This window comes from Callithrix jacchus, chromosome 18 (genome assembly GCF_049354715.1).
Source record: "Callithrix jacchus isolate 240 chromosome 18, calJac240_pri, whole genome shotgun sequence".
Lineage (NCBI taxonomy): Eukaryota > Metazoa > Chordata > Mammalia > Primates > Cebidae > Callithrix > Callithrix jacchus.
The window spans coordinates 11,687,910-11,706,518 of NC_133519.1; the positions used below are offsets into that span (position 1 = coordinate 11,687,910).

At 44.1% G+C, this 18,609-nt stretch overlaps 1 protein-coding gene across 3 annotated transcripts; it reads right to left on the reverse strand.

Annotated features, from left to right (window-relative positions):
• Positions 1–68: 68 nt before the first annotated feature.
• On the reverse strand, positions 69–18,196 carry TDRKH (tudor and KH domain containing). Of its 3 annotated transcripts, none has more exons than XM_035279481.3 (14): positions 18,086–18,196; positions 9,539–9,687; positions 8,119–8,225; positions 6,953–7,142; positions 6,099–6,238; positions 5,681–6,002; positions 3,068–3,228; positions 2,718–2,890; positions 2,438–2,502; positions 2,009–2,160; positions 1,679–1,777; positions 1,318–1,414; positions 1,024–1,115; positions 69–840 (listed from the first exon to the last, which is right to left on the reverse strand). In XM_035279481.3, the coding sequence occupies exons 2-13, from the start codon at positions 9,660–9,662 to the stop codon at positions 1,063–1,065; spliced, it is 1,683 nt and encodes a 560-aa protein (XP_035135372.1). In that variant the 5' UTR covers positions 9,663–9,687; positions 18,086–18,196; the 3' UTR covers positions 69–840; positions 1,024–1,062. The 3 variants fall into 3 exon arrangements, with proteins under 3 accessions (XP_035135372.1, XP_054103418.1, XP_078211778.1); XM_054247443.2 differs by having other exon boundaries at positions 18,041–18,196; XM_078355652.1 differs by lacking the exons at positions 6,099–6,238; positions 6,953–7,142 and having other exon boundaries at positions 18,041–18,196.
• Positions 18,197–18,609: the final 413 nt, after the last annotated feature.

The following is an 18,609-nucleotide window of genomic DNA, read 5'->3' on the forward strand; positions in this document are numbered from 1 at the left end:
CAGTTGGCAGTTTTCAGCAGATTTAGGCTCACAGCTTGCTTCCACCTTGTGAATCAATCAGAATTTGGTTTTAGAAAATTTTCTTGAGAACTTTATTCAGCAAAAAAAAAAAAAAAAAAAAAAAAAAAAAAAAATTTCTCTAAATGATTTAAACAGAACTGTATACTCTTCCTTTCTCTCCATGGGTGTATATGTATGTATACATATAGATATTACACTAGCAATTTAGAAAATTTCCTGAGCCTCTGTCTCCTTTCTACTTGTATCTTAACTGAAGGTTACAGAGAAATAGCTGGAGCAGTTTCAAAAACCTGTCTCCAATAACATATTAGCAATTGAGGCTGGGAGGCAGTATTCTCTTCCCACTTCCTGAGGCTTTTAAATATAATTATGCTATTTTTTGCCTTTGCCTAATTCAACTACAGTCTTCCAGTTCACCACTCAAAAACTTTCCTTAACCAGAGTCACCTGATAAGGTGAGTCAGCAGTCTGCAGAATCATCGCTTCCAATGACCAAAGCCTGACTGTTTCCCAGCCTTGAAAAGGACCCAGCCTAGCAGTGATGCGCATCATGACTGGTAGAGGGGACTGAGCCTGATGCTGAACAGCCTGGAAGTAACACAGCAGTATTCAAACCCTGAAGGGTTGGAGAGAAATCAGGGAGGTGGATTGGGGGAGACACATTTGTCTCCCTCTGCACCACACCTTTTTTTGGTAGTCCAATGGGAGAACATGAATTTGGTCCACAGCAAGCCAGACTGTATGTGTAATAAAGGAAGGACTGCATGGATCCTTTATCATACACTCCTCTCGTCCAGGCACCAATTCTATTGCCAAATCCTGCCAAAGACAGAAATACACAAAAAGCTTGAGAGTGCTCAATCTGAGAGCCAGTTAAGCTGCAGGAAAGCAGCTGTAGAGAAGAATATTAAGACAGGGCAGAGAAGAGGGAATCAAAGCAAGTGCCCCAGTGTCACCCTCATTACTTTCCTGTTGCTACAGATAGATAATAGCTGCACTCACACAGCACAGCAGATGGTTGAGCAAGCTGAAGCCCAAACTTCAGAGTAAGTAGTCATCTTCAAGGTTATCATCACCAGACATGGAAGCAGCTTCTATTGAAGAGAAATAAGGAGAAAGTTAGACACTGCCCTATTCTAGCAGGCACTGCCAGCGAGGCTCAAAAGAAAAATGGACCTTTTGGTGCTCAATGACCTGACTAGGAACCAAGCCTTCAATTAACCTCCCTCGTTTGGAAAGACTGAATGAGAAAAGTTAACTTCCAAAGATGCTCTAGGGAGGAAATGCTGCTTGTACCTGATAAGCTGAGGCAGGAAAGGGTATGTGTTATCTCTCCAGAGCTCTTTTTGGTCTCAGTGAGCAAGGTGCTGAGAGAGGCATCTGTTTCTGTGGCCTGAGTGGATGAAAAGAGGAAAAAAGGAGGAACATGTTGGCTTTTAGGACGAAAGAAGCCACCCTTTCATTCCTGTCATAGGACCTGGTTAAGGCAGTTGCATTTGGCTACCGAGATGGACAAAATGCTTCTTGGGTCAAGTACTGAGCTCTTGAGGAGCTCAGAGTCCTCAAGAAAGCTAATACAGTGTCAGGACTAGAAGCCCTTAGTGTCTACGTGCTAGATTTGCCTGGACGAAGCACCCTGTAAACTACAATGGCTCACCATGTCCTTCATGTCTGGGGCAGCTCTGTTTTCTTCCACGTCTTCAGGAAGCTCAATTGCATATCCTTTGCGTACTAATTCTAGCCCAATATCAACTTTCTGAGAAGAAAAACGAAAAGGGAATGATGCTCTCTCAGTAAGCAAGGGCAAATTTGAGAAAACAAGGCAGAAGGACTGACTGACACTTTAAAGATATTCCTTTGGTGAGATGGTAAGAAGAATCTTACAAAGTAAGAGTAATATCAGATAAGGGTTTCTGGGAAAGAAGTAGTAAATCAGGCTCTAAATACACTGAAGATACAATAGGCAATGTGTAAATGCCAGTCTTACCTTCCCATTGCTAGTATCATATAAGTAGATCTTTGGCCAGGTTGAGATCCCAGTTTGGACATAGCTAGAGATCTTGGCTACTAGAGGCTTCCAGTCAGCACAATGAGTGAGTCTATCAAACTCATCCAAAGCTTCCTCTTCCCATTGGTCACCTGGCAAAAGATTGTAGGGTTTATTGCTGATAGGGATGGGGATTATACCCTGGAAGGAAGTCGGAACTACCGTTTTCTACTCAGGAAGGCACCTGTGTTTTCTTTGGTGGGGTTGGGTCTGCCAGGCAAGTTTCTGGCTGCTGCTAGTGCTGGTGGGGAAAAGGCACCCAAGTCCCCAGAATTCAAAAAGCCTGCGAACGTTAGAATTCCTTCCAATGAACTGCACAAAAATTATTCTATTTGGAGGTAAGCTCAACAGGTGGCATGATCAATTTACCTGAGGGGGCGATCCGTGCCAGACTACATTCTATTGCTTGAAATGGAAGGCTTAGGAAGTCACTCCTGAAGTAAAAGAAACTAAAATTAGAATCCTGGGGCCAGAATCTTCTTATACTGCTGCTTTCAGACAGAACCAACGAACACGAGACGATATCTGCTCTCTATAAACAGGTTCCCTTCCAAATCCCCCTGACAAATGCCAACAGCTCACCACCCTATGGCCAGAACTGAGTCAATAGCTGGTATGCAGCTCACTTCACCGTGGCCTCAGCACTGACCTGAGAGCCCTGAGGTCCTTCAGTGGGCAATCTCCATTATCTCCAAAATCAACAAAGTAGAGGTCCAAGTTTCCATTCTCCAAGGTGCCAAGGACCCGGGCTCGATACCAGGAACCATTTGTAGGTAAAGGTGCTGCTACAATGTCTCCTACATACACAGTCAAGTCTTCAGGCTATACATGGGGATGAGGAGTCAGGAGGGCATAGAGTTACAAAGTGGTAGGCTCATAAATAGAATCGCAGAAGAAAAAAAGAAAAAGTAGTTGCTCCACAGGGAAAGGATGAGATTATAATGAAAAAGATAGGCCTTCTTTTCATTAAACCCCAGCCCTGTCCCCATGGCAACTCACCACACTATTCTCATAGTGCTGGGTCATCTCATTGACAAGCTTGTCCAACTGCAGGCTGCGGGAGCCAACGATCTGGATCCAGAAGTGGTTAGGGTGTTCAGAAGCAGAGACGTAGACTTCTAGGTACTCATCAGCATGGAAACTGAAGTCGGGACTGGGGACTGAACACAGAGATAAGGATGGTGGCCATATCAGACCACCACTCGGGTTGGAATAAAGAGACTACATCAGGGGAGTGAGAGGTACAAATACAGCCATTTTTGTATTTTTTTACAAACAGCTGTTACCATTTAAAAATGGCTGGAGGACAACTGGATGAATCACACAAGAATATCCTAAAGAAAGGTACTTCTGGGCACGGTGGCTCATGCCGGTAATCCCAGCACTCTGGGAGGCCGAGGCGGGCGGATCATGAGGTCAGGAGTTTGGGTTGAGCCTGGCCAACACAGTGAAACCCTGTCTCTACTAAAAATACAAAAATTAGCTGGGCCTGGTGGCAGGCGCCTGTAATCCCAGCTACTCAGGAGGCTGAGGCGGGAGAATTGCCTGAACCCAGGAGGCGGAGGTTGCAGTGAGCCGAGATCACGCCACTGGCACTACAGCCTGGGCGACAGAGCTAGACTCTATCCAGGAAAGAAAAAAAAAAAAAAGAAAGATACCAAGCTATTCTTTGTACCTTTCCATGTAACTGAGTAATAACAGTTTACATTCTTTGTCATGTGCAATGTATTCAAATCACCAATTATAAAGAAATAACAGTTTACATTCTTTGTCATGTTCTATGTATTCAAGTCACCAATTATAAAGAAGGTAAATCCTCCATATGCTAGCTGCAGGAAAAAAGGTACATGGACAGAGACGGATATGGGCCTGTTCCAGATCCCATTCTACCACTGACTCCTTGTGTGACCCTGGACAAGTCTGTGAGCTTCTTGGGGACCCAGGTCCTCTCTGCCCAGGCCAACATCTATGTATAGAAGAGAAAGCTCACAGCCTTTTCTTTTTGAATAGTGATGATTTTTAAAAACAGTAATGAAACAGGCAATAAAAAATCTGGCTGGGAATTTTACTTGTTGAAAAAGTAAGTCTAGGCTGGGTGTGGTGGCTCATGCCTGTAATCCCAGTACTTTTGGAGGCCAAGAGGGGTGGATCATTTGAGGCCAGGTGTTTGAGACCAGCCTGTCCAACATGGTGAAACCCTAACTCTACTAAAAAAATACAAAAATCAGTCGGGTGTGGTGGTGTGCACCTGTAGTCTCATGTACTAGGGAGGCTGAGGAATGAGAATCGCTTAAACCTGGGAGGCAGAGATTGCAGTGAGAAGAGATTGTGCCACTGCACTCCAGTGTGGGTGACAGAGCAAGATTCTGTCTCAAAAAAAGAGTAAGTATGTCTAGAGAAACAGTATCATGTAAATCCAATTATTTGATGTATTACTCATTTGTTTCCTGTGTTAGCATATTTTGTTCATTTTCATCATCAACTGTTTTATATTTAGGAAAATATTATGTGTAGTATTAAACCAAGTAAAATATTACCAGAAAGGAGTATCTGCGATGATAGCCCTAAGCGTATTCATGAAAACAGAAAAGATTTTTCATTGCTTCCTATTTTGGGCAATCTAAGCCAGTATTTCTTTAAAAAAAAAAAAATTTTTTTTTTTTTTTGAGACAGGGTCTCACTGTCACCCAGGCTGGAGTGCCGTGGCACGATCCCAGCTTGCTGTAGCCTCAATTTCCTGGGCTCATGTGATTCTCCCACTTTAGCCTCTCAAGTAGTTGGGACCACAGGTCGCACTACCACGCCCTAAGCCAGTATTTTTCTTTTTAAAAGAAAACCTGTGTTTATTTAAGTTGGTACAAAAACAAAACATTTGAAGTACTTTGAGGAAATTATCCCAGACTCACTTGTTCTGCTACAGAAACTAACCTAAAAGGTTGGAAATTAAAGGATATAACCTAAGAGGTTATAACAGAGCAGGCTGGTAAAACATGGCAAAAGGAGCTCTCTCTTTCCCACCCAGTCTATTTATACCTCCAAGCTCCTGTGCGTTTTTACCACATAGGTCTGCTAGTTTACGGAAAATGCCCTACAGTGAAGGCAGGAATTATAGGCCTACTCAGGGGGTACCCAGACACAGAAAGTTTTAGGGTAAATAATAAACCACAAATACCCTCTTGGTTAATTCAGCTTTGTTAATAAAATTCATCTTTGTTAATATCTATTTTCTGCTGGTGACAACTTGTCTCGGTATAGTCTGTCTCAAGAAAGAAGTGGTTCAGGTTGGGTTTCGGAAAAGGAAGAAGACTTCCATCAACTTTGGTCCAGAGTGGAAGAAGCACCAAGTTTTCTCCTACAGTTAGGAGCAGAATCTTAAACCTGCATAAATCATTTTCAGTGATCAACATCTGTATCCTCAAACTGTCCAGCAAGTGTTGATGTAGACTCTACTACTATCCTACCTTCATAGTGTCTTACTAAATCTGCTATCCTGACCCCAGCCATATTATACTGGCTGCTCACAGACTGAGAAGGCATTCCTTGTAATCTCCCCAATGTCTAAGCCAGTATTTCTATCTTCTATGATTAATGGGCTCCCTCTTTGTTACATACTTTCAAACATGGACATCTCTGAGATGGCCTGGGCTCCAGACTTCTGAAAGCTGTCATCACTATGTTTCTCCCAGGAACCTTCCTTTGGCACTACCACAGCCATGTCGCCTCCTCCTTTGGGTGAAGGAGTCACCAGAGGTGCAGCCGGCTCCATGCTAGAACTGCTGTTTTTCCGTAAAGCTGGCTCTCCAGCTCCACCTGGCTCTGTCACTTCTTCTCTTTTCACACTGATTGGCTGTTTGCGTGGGACTCTAGTTTCTGCAGAATGAGCAATTCTCTTCCGAAGTTCTTCATCTTCGGAAACTTTCTCCAGTATCAAATGCTGTAGAAAATAAGAGAAAGGATGATATTCTGACCCAGGATAGAGTAAAAGGATCTTCTCATGCTTAAGTATAGTTCAAGTCCATCAGCTACTTGCCTTGGCTGCTGCCACTTCCTTCTGTGTTCCTGAGATTTTTATAAGTCTTGATAGTAGTAATGTCCCTTCTGATTCTTTGTCACAGGTAATTTTGGCTCCAGAGGCCTTACAGATAGAACGAATCGTCTCGCCGCCTCTCCCTACATTGAACAATACATAAAAACCTGCCCTTCCCTCCTGGCCAACCTTAGCTACTGGAGAAATCACTGTTTTGTATATACTAGGAGAATATAATGAGTTCTCATTTCTAAAGTGAACAAAATACAAGATGTTGTATGGGAAGCAGGAGCTACTGAAATCATTACTGTGAAAAGGAGAATACCATATTCTTTGCTTTATCCATTTTATTTAAACTCTATACTCTGGCTAGTTTAACTTCATGTCATTTTCATTTTGACCACTCAGCATGGCCATACCAAGTCACAAGAAGATATGCTACATGGTGTGTCAGAACACTGGATCAAGGGCAGGACATTTCTCTGCCTCTAACAGCAGCACTAAGGGACGCTCTAGGGGAAAGCATAAAAGGTACTCTCTAGAGCACTGTCTTCAAAGACCTGAGATAACATGAGCATCCCAAGCTTCCATTTAAAAATAAATTAACAGGTAAATTTAATAAATCTACTAGAACCCTTAAGGAATCAATTTATAAGGTTCAAATCATACAACTTCTTGAGGAAACAGAGTTTTATCACTAGTCCTGCCAAACAGTAAACTTCTCGTCTTAATGTCCCTGTCTTCTTTTCCCTTACATGGTAAAGGTGAACTAGGCCAGAAGAAACCCTTGGGAAGGTGTGGAAGAGAGGCAAAGGTAAAGAATAAAGGAAGCAGGAGAGGAAGCCATCCAGTGGTACCTATGATTCTGCCCACAGATCTCTGGGGAACTGAGAGCTGCTCAGACACTGGGGTATTCTCTGTCAGGATCTGATGGATTGCTGCTTTGGCCTTGCACACCTGAACAGGAAAACCACTGATAAGCAGCACTCGCTCATCGCCTACATCCTCTGTGTCCACATCAATCCGAGCACCTGTCTGTTTCCGCAGCTGCAGAGAAAAGGACATTTGGCAGCACATTCTGGAAGAGCTCCCATTTGAGCCCAGCTACAGAAAACCTACACCAAACTCTGGAGGTAGTGTTAGCCAAAGGAATTGGCTAAACCAGTCCTCAGTTACTTTATGTAAGGAGATTAGTAACAAACGTAACCCCAAACGGCAGTGACTTCGAACCCATTTATCTTTGTGTATAGAATCCTTTCTGCCTGCTAATTTACTTGGACTGGAGAATCAAATATTTTGTTTTCTTGACATTTCAGCTGCACAATGGAAGATGGTAAGAACCACCAGGTAGCCATTCAACATTTACTGTCGATTAATGAGGGTTCATTAATCCCATAGAAAAGGGTAATTCAAGCTATACCATGGTGAAAATCACCCAGTCAAAAACCCTTATTTCAAGCTAAGTCATCCTCTCTCTAGGGAATGTACTCTTCTCTAGAAGGGAAGTAGCTAACAAGTTTAGTTAGCTAAAAAGTTCCTCTATTTGTTCTTTTAAAAATATACATAGTGGCTGGGTGCAGTGGCTCATGCCTGTAATACCAGCACTCTGGGAAGCTGAGCTGGGCAGATCACCTGAGGTCAGGAGTTTGAGACCAGCCTGGCCAACATGATGAAACACCATCTCTACTCAAAATACAAAAAATTTGCTGGGCATGGTGGCAAGTGCCTGTAATCCCAGCTACTTGGGAGGCTGAGGCGGGGGAATCGCTTGAACCCAGGAGACGGAGGTTGCAGTGAGCTGAGATTGCGCCATTGCACTCCAGCCTGGGCAACAAGAGTGAAATGCCATTTAAAAAAAAAAATTAACACACACACACACAGCATGAGAGAGTGAGTTTTGTGACTCTCTCTCTCATGGAAGAGAGCATGGGAGTGTTTTGTGATATGGGGTCAGAAGAAGGAAACAAGAAATCAATGAACAGAATCAATCCTTGGAGAAGTGGAGTCCTGCTCACACACCTACCTGTTTAATATTGGCTCCTTGCCGGCCAATTATGAGTTTCACAGCGTCCTGGGGAACCCGCATCTCTATCTCAATGTCATCTTCCCCAACAAACGTCAGCCGCTCTTCTGCACAGATCATCATTCATCAGAACAGACTTAGATAACACCCAAAGCTATTATAACTGCTAGTCCTCCCCATAATCTGGCTGTCGAAGAGACACCGATCCAAGAGATAAACTGAGGATTCTCAACCACAATAACAAGGAAAAGTGGCATCTGAGTAGGAATTAGGTCAGAGATGGGCATTTTCTCTGGGACAGTTTCAGACGCCAAAATGGAAAAAGCAGACTCTGCAATAAAGGGGTGGTGGGGTTTGGGCAAACTGCTTCTCCCAGGACATGACTACTGGAGAAGAATGAAGGGCAAAAGTTGCCTGAGGTGTCCATTAGGCTCAGAACTTCTCCTGACTGGTATGTACATAAGTCGTTTCTCTAGGTCCTATCCTCTGGATCCAGCCTTTGAGGAAACTGCCTTCTCCTAACAACTAATTAGAGAAAAGGAATATATATGAAAAAAGAGTACAGAAGTTAAAAAAGAACCCTTTGCTGTGCGATTGTTATTGAAGAAAACAGATCAATGGAGTTATAAAATGAATTCATTTCACAGCCTAGCTTACTTTGCTGTGTAAGAACATAGCAAAGACTACGCCAGACACAGTGGTTCATGCCTGTAATCTCAGTACTTTAGGAGGCAGGCAGATCACTTGAGGTCAGCCATCCTGGTGGTGAAACCCCATCTCTACTAAAAATATAAAAATTAACCAGGTGTGGTGGCACATTCCTGTAATCCCAGCTACTTGGGAGGCTGAGGCAGAATGGCTTGAACATGGGAGGCGGAGGTTGCAGTGAGCCGAGATCACTCCACTGCACTCCAGTGTGGGCGACAGAGTCAGACTCCGTCTCAAAGGAAAAAAGACGACTAAATAATTTTGGTCAAAGATCCTCTCAGAAAGCCAATTGCAATACCTCGGGCAGGCATGGAGGCACATGACTGTAATCCCAGCACTTTGGGAGGCTAAGGCAGGCAGGTTGCTTGAGCTCAGGAGTTCAAGACCAGCCTGGGCAACATAGCAAAACCCCATCTCTAGAAAAAATACAAATATTAGCCAGGCATGGTGGCACATTCCTGTGGTTCCAGTTACTTGGAGGCTGAGGTGAGAGAACTGCTTGAGCCCAGGATGTTGACGCTGCAGTGAGCCATGATCGCGCCACTGTATTCCAGGCTAGGTGACAGAGTGAGACCCTGTCTCAAAAAAAACCCCCACAAAAAAACCCAAAACAAAACCCACACAATATCTGGCAAGGAAAGAGTTTTTTCAATTTAACAAGGTAGGAGCATGTCTGAACATTTTCACATGCAGAGTCAAAGGGCTCACTTACCTCTGCTTTCCCTATACCTGCGGTATAGGATATAGGCAATTGTTGCACTGGCTGGAATCCCAAGGCCCAGGGCTATTTTCTGAATGGTGGACAGGCTTGTCCAAGAAGTCCGTTCAGTGGACATTTTCTGCAGTACTCTGACTTACAATCTGAAACAAGCAAAGCAGGGAAAAGAAGCTTTCATTCCAATACTTGTATGAATAGCATAGAGGCATGGGAGCACATTATTATTGAAAAGAATACTGCCTATCTTCCAATTTCAAGAGCTTCAGCAATTTCAAAATTTATTTCATATAAAAAAAGGGCTCAGGGTATTTTTTTAAAGTGAGCTAAGGTATACATACACATAGGATTAAATAGAAGCATACTTTGCTTTCCCCAAGAACTTCCACCCAAGTTCTCCTTGGGTGGGGAAAGCAAAAAAGAGACAAAAAAATTAAATGAATCAAGTATTTGAAATACATACATTTAGATTTCATATTAAATTATTTAAAATTACTTATATAAGTCTTTTTTTTTGAGATGGAGTCTCACTCTGTCATCAGGCTGGATGGAGTGCAGTGGTGTGATCTCAGCTCACTGCCACTTCCACCTCCAGGGTTCAAGTGATTCTCCTGCCTCAGCCTCCCGAGTAGCTGGGATTACAGGCGCACACCACCAAGCCTGGCTAATTTTTATATTTTTAGTAGAGACAGGGTTTCACCATGTTGGCCAGGATGGTGTCCGTCTTCTGACCTCAGGCAATCTGCCCACCTGTTTCCCAAAGTGCAGAGATTACAGGCGTGAGTCACCAAGCCACCCTACTTATCTTTTTTTTAAATCTTTTTCTTTTTCTAGAGTGCTCAGCAGGAAACCAGCCTACTTATCTAAGTCCTTAAGTCCTTTTATGCCTCTAGGCCTTTCCAGAAGCTGTTGCCCCTGCAAGGAATGCCATTCCAGGCTTAGCAAAGGCCTTACTAATGATCTTTGTTGGAAGTACCATCTTCATTTACTGTCTCTACTTTCTGTTTCCATTTACTCCTTAACCAACAGTGAAATGGGGTTCTACCCTGCTCCATCACCAAAGCTATAAATTCCTAGATAATCAACCCAGAGGCCATGCATGGAACCTTATCTCACCTAATCTCTCTGCAGTAGCAGAAAGGTGGCCACTACGTCCACAAAACTTTCTCCTTGGTTTCTGTGCCCTCTTTCTCTTGGTTTCCTCTCACATTTCCCTGCAGGGTCCTTACAAGTTTGGGCTTCTCTTCCTGTGCCATCAACTGTTAATGTCACTCTGCTTTCTTTAGACAATTTCATCCACATATGTGGGTTCAATTTCTACCTATTTATTAATGACACCAACAACGCTGCATCTGGCCTGATTCAGAAGCTTTAATCTTATTTAGACTACTGCAATGGCTTTCTTACAGGCTTTCTTGCTATGAGTTTCTCTCTGACACTATATCTTCATTTTGCTGCCAAGCATATTTTAACACGCTCCTCATTCTATTTCCTTATTCCACATAGTTTCTCAGCCTCCCTCTCCATCAAACCTCTCATGTCACCTCCTCCAGCCTCTCTCAACTGAGGTTCTTGCTTTCTATTTCATTGAGAAAGTACAGCATTCAGAGAAAATATCCACAAGCTTCTACACATTTGCCACCTACCTCCACCTATGCCTAAATGCTTGTTCTCTCCTGTGACCACAGATGAACCGTCTCTGCTCCTAGCACTGAAGTATTTCATAAAAGCACTGCTCCACAAGCTCTCCTTGCTTCTCCTGCATTATTAACATTTTCTTTCCTCTCTACTGGATATTCCCATCAGCAGACACACATTCTCCGTTCTTAAAGAAAACTCTTCCTGGATTTCACTTCAACTACTTCCCTTTTGTTCCTTTTAAAGGAAAACTCCAGTGTCAATGTATCTGTCCTCAAGTTATCTTCTTAAGTCCTTTCTAACTGCTCTCATCAGGGTCACCAATGATTTTATATTGCTCAATCCAAAGACTGATACCAGATGTCCCCATAGTTTTGGCACAGCTGGTGAGTCCCTCTTCTCTGAAGCACTTGCTCCATAGCACACCCTCCCAATCTTCCTCTTTCCTTCTGGCTGCTCCAGCAGTCTCCCAGTTGCTGGTTTCTTCTCACGTTTCCAACCTCTAAACACTGGAGTGCCTCAGGGATCTGTCCTTTGCCCTCTTCTCTGTTCTACCTCATTTCTTTGGTCTCATTCACAGCCTGGCTTTAACTCCTATCTATATTCTGATAAATTCCAAATTAATAGATCCATCTGGGACCTTTCTCAACTGCCTACATGGATCTCCATTTCATGTCTAATAAACATCTCAAACTTAGTGCTGAACTCCTGGTTCACGCCCTTCCCATAATCTTTGGCATCTCAGCAAATGGCAATTCCATTTGTTGTTGTTGCTGTTTGACACAGGGTCTCTCTCTGTCGCCGGGCTGGAGTGCAGTGGCACAGGACTTACCGCAGCTGCAACCTCTGGGCTCAAGCAATCCTCCCACCTCCCAGCCTCCCCAGTAGCTGAGACTATAGGTGCATGCCACCATGCCTGGCTAATTTCTGTATTTTTTGTAGAGACAGGGTTTTGCCATGTTGTCCAGGCTGTTCTCAAACTCCTATGCTCAAGTGATCCACCAACCTTAGCCTTCCAAAGTGCTGGGGTTACAAGTGTGAGCCGCTGCGCCCCACCTCGACTGCATTCTTTTACTTCCTTAGTCATCTTCTCACTCAAACTGCACACTTAGCCTGTCAACAAGTCTTATTTGCTCTACCTTCAAATTATCCAGAATCTGATCACTTTTTCTCTATGCAGTTCTATGACCCTGCGCTAAAACACCTAGATTATCGCATTGCTTTATTATGTTCCTGCGTTTGCCACTGTCCATTTAGTTTATTGTCAACACAAGAGGTGGAGTAAGCATTATGTGCTAGATGCTGCTGTGGCACTAAAGACACAGAAATGAAAAGAAAAACGTGTTGAGTAGATACCACCATGCCAGGCACGTTACATAATTTTATTTAATAGTCACATAACCCTAGAAGGCAGGAAATAACACCACAGAAGAGTACACATGCTTTTAGAGGTTATCTCATCTCTAACCCAGAGTCTGGGTTTATTACTTGCTTGTGAGAAACCTTGTAAAGTGATTTTAGAAATCCTTCCCCACCCTCCCTGTTACCTCCACTCTCAGAGTAACAGTACATGTATCTTTATTATTTACTTTGATCAACATGTTCAGTTCAAAATTAATACTGGTAGAAAGCACCGTCAGTGGTTAAAAAAACCACACTAAAGACTAAAAACCTAAGATAGGTGATAAAAAACTGCAAACTAAATATCTGTATTTCCAGATATTACAATCAGGTAGAACAAAACAAGCTGGTTTTAAACGAGATTTGCTTAAAACTGAGTAAATGTAACTTAATGCCATAATTTGCCTTCAGGTACAAAAATTCAACCCAAATAATTACAGTAAACAAAAATGTCTTTCACCTTGGGGGGAAAAACTGGCCACATCCTAGTAAGGCTAAAAACATACTCTTCAACACAAAACCTACTCTGGAATAAAGCTTAGGCTTTCAGGAAAAGCACAGTCAATCAGGAAGAATGAAGAGAGGAAGGAGAACACCTAACGCTGAAATCTCACTGAGGAGCAGACAGTCTGGTAAGGGAGACTGGAGGTGGGTTTCTTACTACAGCCGCCCTCTCCTATCCTCAAGGGATTGTTATAAGAACCCCAGTCGATGCCTTGGAGTACTGACCCCTATCTACAGGTTTTTCCAATCTGAAAACCAAGATGGCTACTAAGTGACTAAGGTGGGTAGCACATATAGCACAGGTATGCTGGACAAAGGCAGGATTCTCATTGGGGCCAGGATGGAGATTTCACTATGGTAGCCAGAACAGAACACAGTTTAAAACTTAAGAATTGTTTATTTATGGAACTTTCCATTTATTTCTTTTTGGACCAGGATTGACTATGGGTAAGTGAAAACAAAATCATGGAGAAGGCGACACTACCACCAGGTCATAGGGATGACCATAATCTGCATCTGGCCTCACAGTTTGACTGATCAATAGAACTGAATAAAGTTCTTCAGAGAATTACCGCAAGTTTGCCAAATCTATTTTTTCTCTTTCCTGGTTTTAGATAAATTTAATCCACCTTCTTGGCCAGACTCATGGCCTGAGCAAAAAATAAAACCTCCTTTTATTACCCGGGGTAGGGAATGGGTACCTCTTTTCAAGTGTGTTGTCTATTTTGGGTCATTAGTTACTCAGTAAATTCAGTATATCATTTTTTGGAGACTATCAATCTGAGGGAATACTGTTCTCTCCCAACCTATTAGAATGTAGAACAGAAAGGATTGAGTTTAATGTAGGCTGTTTGTTTTCATGTATGAGGTTCTTTGCCCAACTCATTGGATAAACATTAGCTTCTCTTTTTTTAAATAGGCTGCAAAGGAAATCTTTCACAACTCTGAAAGTTTGGATGGTATTATGTACGCATGTTTGTATATACCAAAGAAAAGCAAACAAGTTGTTTCATAAAGGAGATTTTTGGCTTATAATTCTTGAATACATACTTCTCAAACTGCTACTTGCCTACATTAAGGGATGATTTATTCTTGGTATCTAGAAAGGATTTGACTTTTGTCCCCTGGTGACTTTAGATATTTTCTTATATGATCAGTAAAGTGCAAAGCTTGTCTCCATTATTAATGTGTCTTGGTTAAATCGTTCTACCTCTTTCTTACATGCTGAGCATGTTGGGAACAGGAGGAGGAATAAGAATTTCTACTTGAAAACATACTATAGAGGAAAGATAAACACCAAAACAGGCGAGGCACGGTGGCTCCTGCCTATTAATCCCAGCACTTTGAGAGGCTGAGGAGGGAGGACTGCTTGAGACCAAGTGTTCGAGACTACCCTGGGCAACAGAGTACAACTGTTTCTACAAAAAAAAAAATAATAAAAAAAAATTTAGCTGGGCGTGGTCATGCACGCCTGTAGTCCCAGCTACTCAGGAGGGTGAGGTGGGAGGATGGCTTGAGCCCAGGAGGTGGCCGCTGCAGTAAACTGATCGCACCTGCGCACTCCACCCTCCTCGACTGAGTGAGACTTTGCTCAAGGGGTAAAAAACCAAAAAGTATAGGGGAAGCTGTATGTAGGTTATATACAAATACTATGCCATCTTATACAAGGGACACAAGCATCTGTGGATGTGGGTTCTTCGGGGTTCCTGGAATCAATCCCCTGCAGATGATGAAGGGAGGGATGACTGTATAAATTCTTGGTCAATGTGACTGTTGAAAGAAGCTAGAACTTTAAGGTTTATTTCTTAGATGGGGCATAGTTGAAAACCATCTCATTAAAATACTACTCATTTTCCTTCTGCAAACCAGTACTACATGAATAAACTGCAGTAAATGGCCATTTGTTCAAACCAATAAATATTGAGTTCTGACGTGTGCTTGGCCCTGGGGACACAACAGTCAAGGCAGACTTGGCAGCTGCCTTCATGGAGTTTCCTGTCTGGCAAGGAAGATCTTGGCAGGCAGGGGTCTTTAGGTCTTAAAGGCTTTGGGGAAACTGAAATCTAGCCCTGTGAACAAGAATAAACTTGATCCGTATTTTCATGCTGTCTGCTTTAAAAAAACACCTTTCTAGCCATAATTAATGCTACAGAGCATAGAAATCACAAGATTTTATAACTAGAAGGGACTACAGAACTTATTTGATTCCATTAATAATGTTGCAATTTGGGAAACTGTGGCTCAGGGATAGAAACGGATTTATCTAATTAGTCACAGCTCATTAGTCATTTCTATACAACACAGTGTACAAGGTAAATAAGTCTGTTTTGCTGGCCAGTCATGATCACATCTCTTTACAGAGGCCCAAAGGACTAGTAGCATTTTTGTTTTCCAGTTTTTCTTTTTCCTTTTTCTTTTGTTTTTTCGAGACAGAGTTTCCCTCTTGTTGCCCAGGCTGGAGCGCAGTGGTGCAATCTTGGCTCACTGCAACCTCTGCCTCCAGGGTTCAAGTGATTCTCCTGCTTCAGCCTCCCGAAGAGCTGGGATTACAGACACCTGCCACCATGCCCAACTAATGTTTTCTATTTTTAGTAGAGACAGGGTTTCACCATGTTGGCCGGGCTGGTCTTGAACTCCTGACCTCAGGTGATCCTCTTGCGGCCTCCCAAAGTGCTGGGATTACAGGCGTGAGCCACTGAGCCCGGCCTTGTTTTCCAGTTCTGACACTATCAGGATCAAGTGCAGAGGGGCCTCTGCAGCCAAGGCCCCCTCAATCTCAAACCCCTACACTGGGGGGTTGAGTTTCATTGCTATGGGCTTTCCAGTATCCCCAATATCCCTTCATAACACATGCCATGCTTATCATTTTTGATTAACATCTGTGGCTGTGGTGAAGAGAATGGATTGAAGGCAGCAATGGTGGCTGCAGGAGACCAATCAGGGACTAGTCCAGGTGTCAGTGATGGAGACGGACAGAAGTTGATGAACTGGAGAGCTTGTTGTTTATTTAAAGACAGAGCCTTGGTCTGTCACCCAGGTCAGAATGCAGTGAATGATCACAGCTCACTGCAGCCTTGAACTCCCCCAATCGTCCCACACAGCTGAGCTAGGCACAGCTTTTTTTGGCCAACCTCTATTTGGAGCCAAAGCTAAATTTCACTAACTCCTCTTCAGATATTACAAATGAATTTGTGCTATCAGCTGATGTCTCAAAAAATGAGAATCTACTTGATCAGTCAATATACTTTTGTTCACAATTTTATCCTTTTAGTTACAAGCTTCTCTTAAAGAGAAATGGAAAATAATATAATGGAAATGGGGTATCTGCGTAGTACTGACTACTAGCTTGCGTTTTATTACTTAAAATTGAATGGAAAGGAAGAAGAAACTAGAACTTAAGACCATAGTTCTTAGGGGAAGCTAAGAAGAGAAGGACATGCAGATCACTGCTGAGTGAGAAATGTGGTTAGATAATGGTTTTCTGTAAAAGCGAACTTTGAAATTTCCCGACATTTATATTGAACAATTGCCAACAACTATTTGACATGCATCACTAAGGCTTACTTTATCATTTTAAATGACAAAAAGGATGAGATCAGGAGTCAAATCACATCGTCAGCTCCATGAAAGCACAGATAACTCATCTAATAACCAGAACCTACAAAAGACCTACAACACGGTGACATGCCTGAATCGAATCAGCTCAATTTTCTCATCCCTGGTACGTTTATTTTAAATTCAGGAGAGGAAAAAAAAAAGGGGGGGGGGGGCTTCAGGCCGGGCGCGGTGGCTCAAGCCTGTAATCCCAGCACTTTGGGAGGCCGAGGCAGGTGGATCACGAGGTCAAGAGATCGAGACCATCTGGTCAACATGGTGAAACCCCGTCTCTACTAAAAATACAAAAAAATTAGCTGGGCACGGTGGCGCACGCCTGTAATCCCAGCTACTCAGGAGGCCGAGGCAGGAGAATTGCCTGAACCCAGGAGGCGGAGGTTGCGGTGAGCCGAGATCGCGCCATTGCACTCCAGCCTGGGTAACAAGAGCGAAACTCCGTCTCAAAAAAAAAAAGAAAAAAAAAGGCGTCAACCCCTTTCTCTCAAAACAAGGAAAGGGTCTAAAAGTCTTTGAAATGGGGGTCTGCAGACAACCCCTACGATGATACCTACATTAAGGAATAAGGAGGGATACTGGGGGGAAAAAACCCCAAAGTATTATTCTGACGACTGTAAATAGCCATCCTATTAGCGATAAAGAAAAAGCTGGGGAAAGTTAAAGGCAAAGTGATAAATGGATGGCAGCTCTCAATCTCAAAAAGGCCCAGTGGAAGAGTTGTTTTTTTTTTTTTTTTTTTTTTTTGAGACGGAGTTTCGCTCTTGTTACCCAGGCTGGAGTGCAATGGCGCGATCTCGGCTCACCGCAACCTCCGCCTCCTGGGTTCAGGCAATTCTCCTGCCTCAGCCTCCTGAGTAGCTGGGATTACAGGCACGCGCCACCATGCCCAGCTAATTTTTTGTATTTTCAGTAGAGACGGGGTTTCACCATGTTGAGCAGGATGGTCTCGATCTCTCGACCTCGTGATCCACCCGCCTCGGCCTCCCAAAGTGCTGGGATTACAGGCGTGAGCCACCGCGCCCGGCCCAAAAAGGCCCAGTGGAAGAGTCTTAACTCGGGGCAAACGCAAACGCTCCCGCACCGGGTCCGTTGTGGCCTAAGCGTGGGACCCGAGCAAGTTCCTCAGCAAGTTAGGAGCTCCCAGTGGGTAAAGCCGCCCCCGAGCGGCGTCTTGCAGCCAGGGCTCTGACTCCCGCCCCTGCGCCCACACCCTCCCCTCTCCCCCCGGGCACGCCAGACCCCTCCCTTCCCTCGACCCCGCATTTCCGTCTCCCAGTGGCCCGGACTGCCCTAGACCCAGTCTTTCCCACTCCCCAAACCTTCGCTCTCCATCCCCGCCTTTACCGCTCCTCCAGTCAGCCGTCAAGCGCGCCGCCTCGCACCTCGCACCTCACCCCAGCTGCCGCTGCTGCCGCTGCTGCCGCCGCTGCAGCCGCCGCCGCCTCCCACTCACACAGCTACTGGGGGCCCAGCCGGCAGCGCTTCAGCCGCTTCTTCCCCGCCCCCGCAGCCCGCCAGCACCAATCAACATCCTGCTCGCAGTCCGACCAATCGCCTTCTCTCGCCACAACCAATCCTTCCACGGGCTGTCCCTGAGCGACGAGACTGCTGCCAGACACTGCCCAATTACCCGGATGGAATCCAAAGCCGGCCCGCCCTGTCAGCCAATAAGATCCAGGAAAAGCAAATGTTGTTAATTGAGACCGCACCTGCTGAGAATTAAACAGTCAATTACAAGGTTCCCGGCGTCCTCGCGGACCACCTCTAGGCCAATTACCAAGGAGTTTTCTACCTTCTAACTCATCGGGGAAGATCGGCGCTCCAGCGGCCGGGATCAAGGCATGGGAGCGTTGAATCATGCGTGTCACCGTTCTCACAAAATTGGTGTCTTTGTACAAAGACAGTGCCACAAC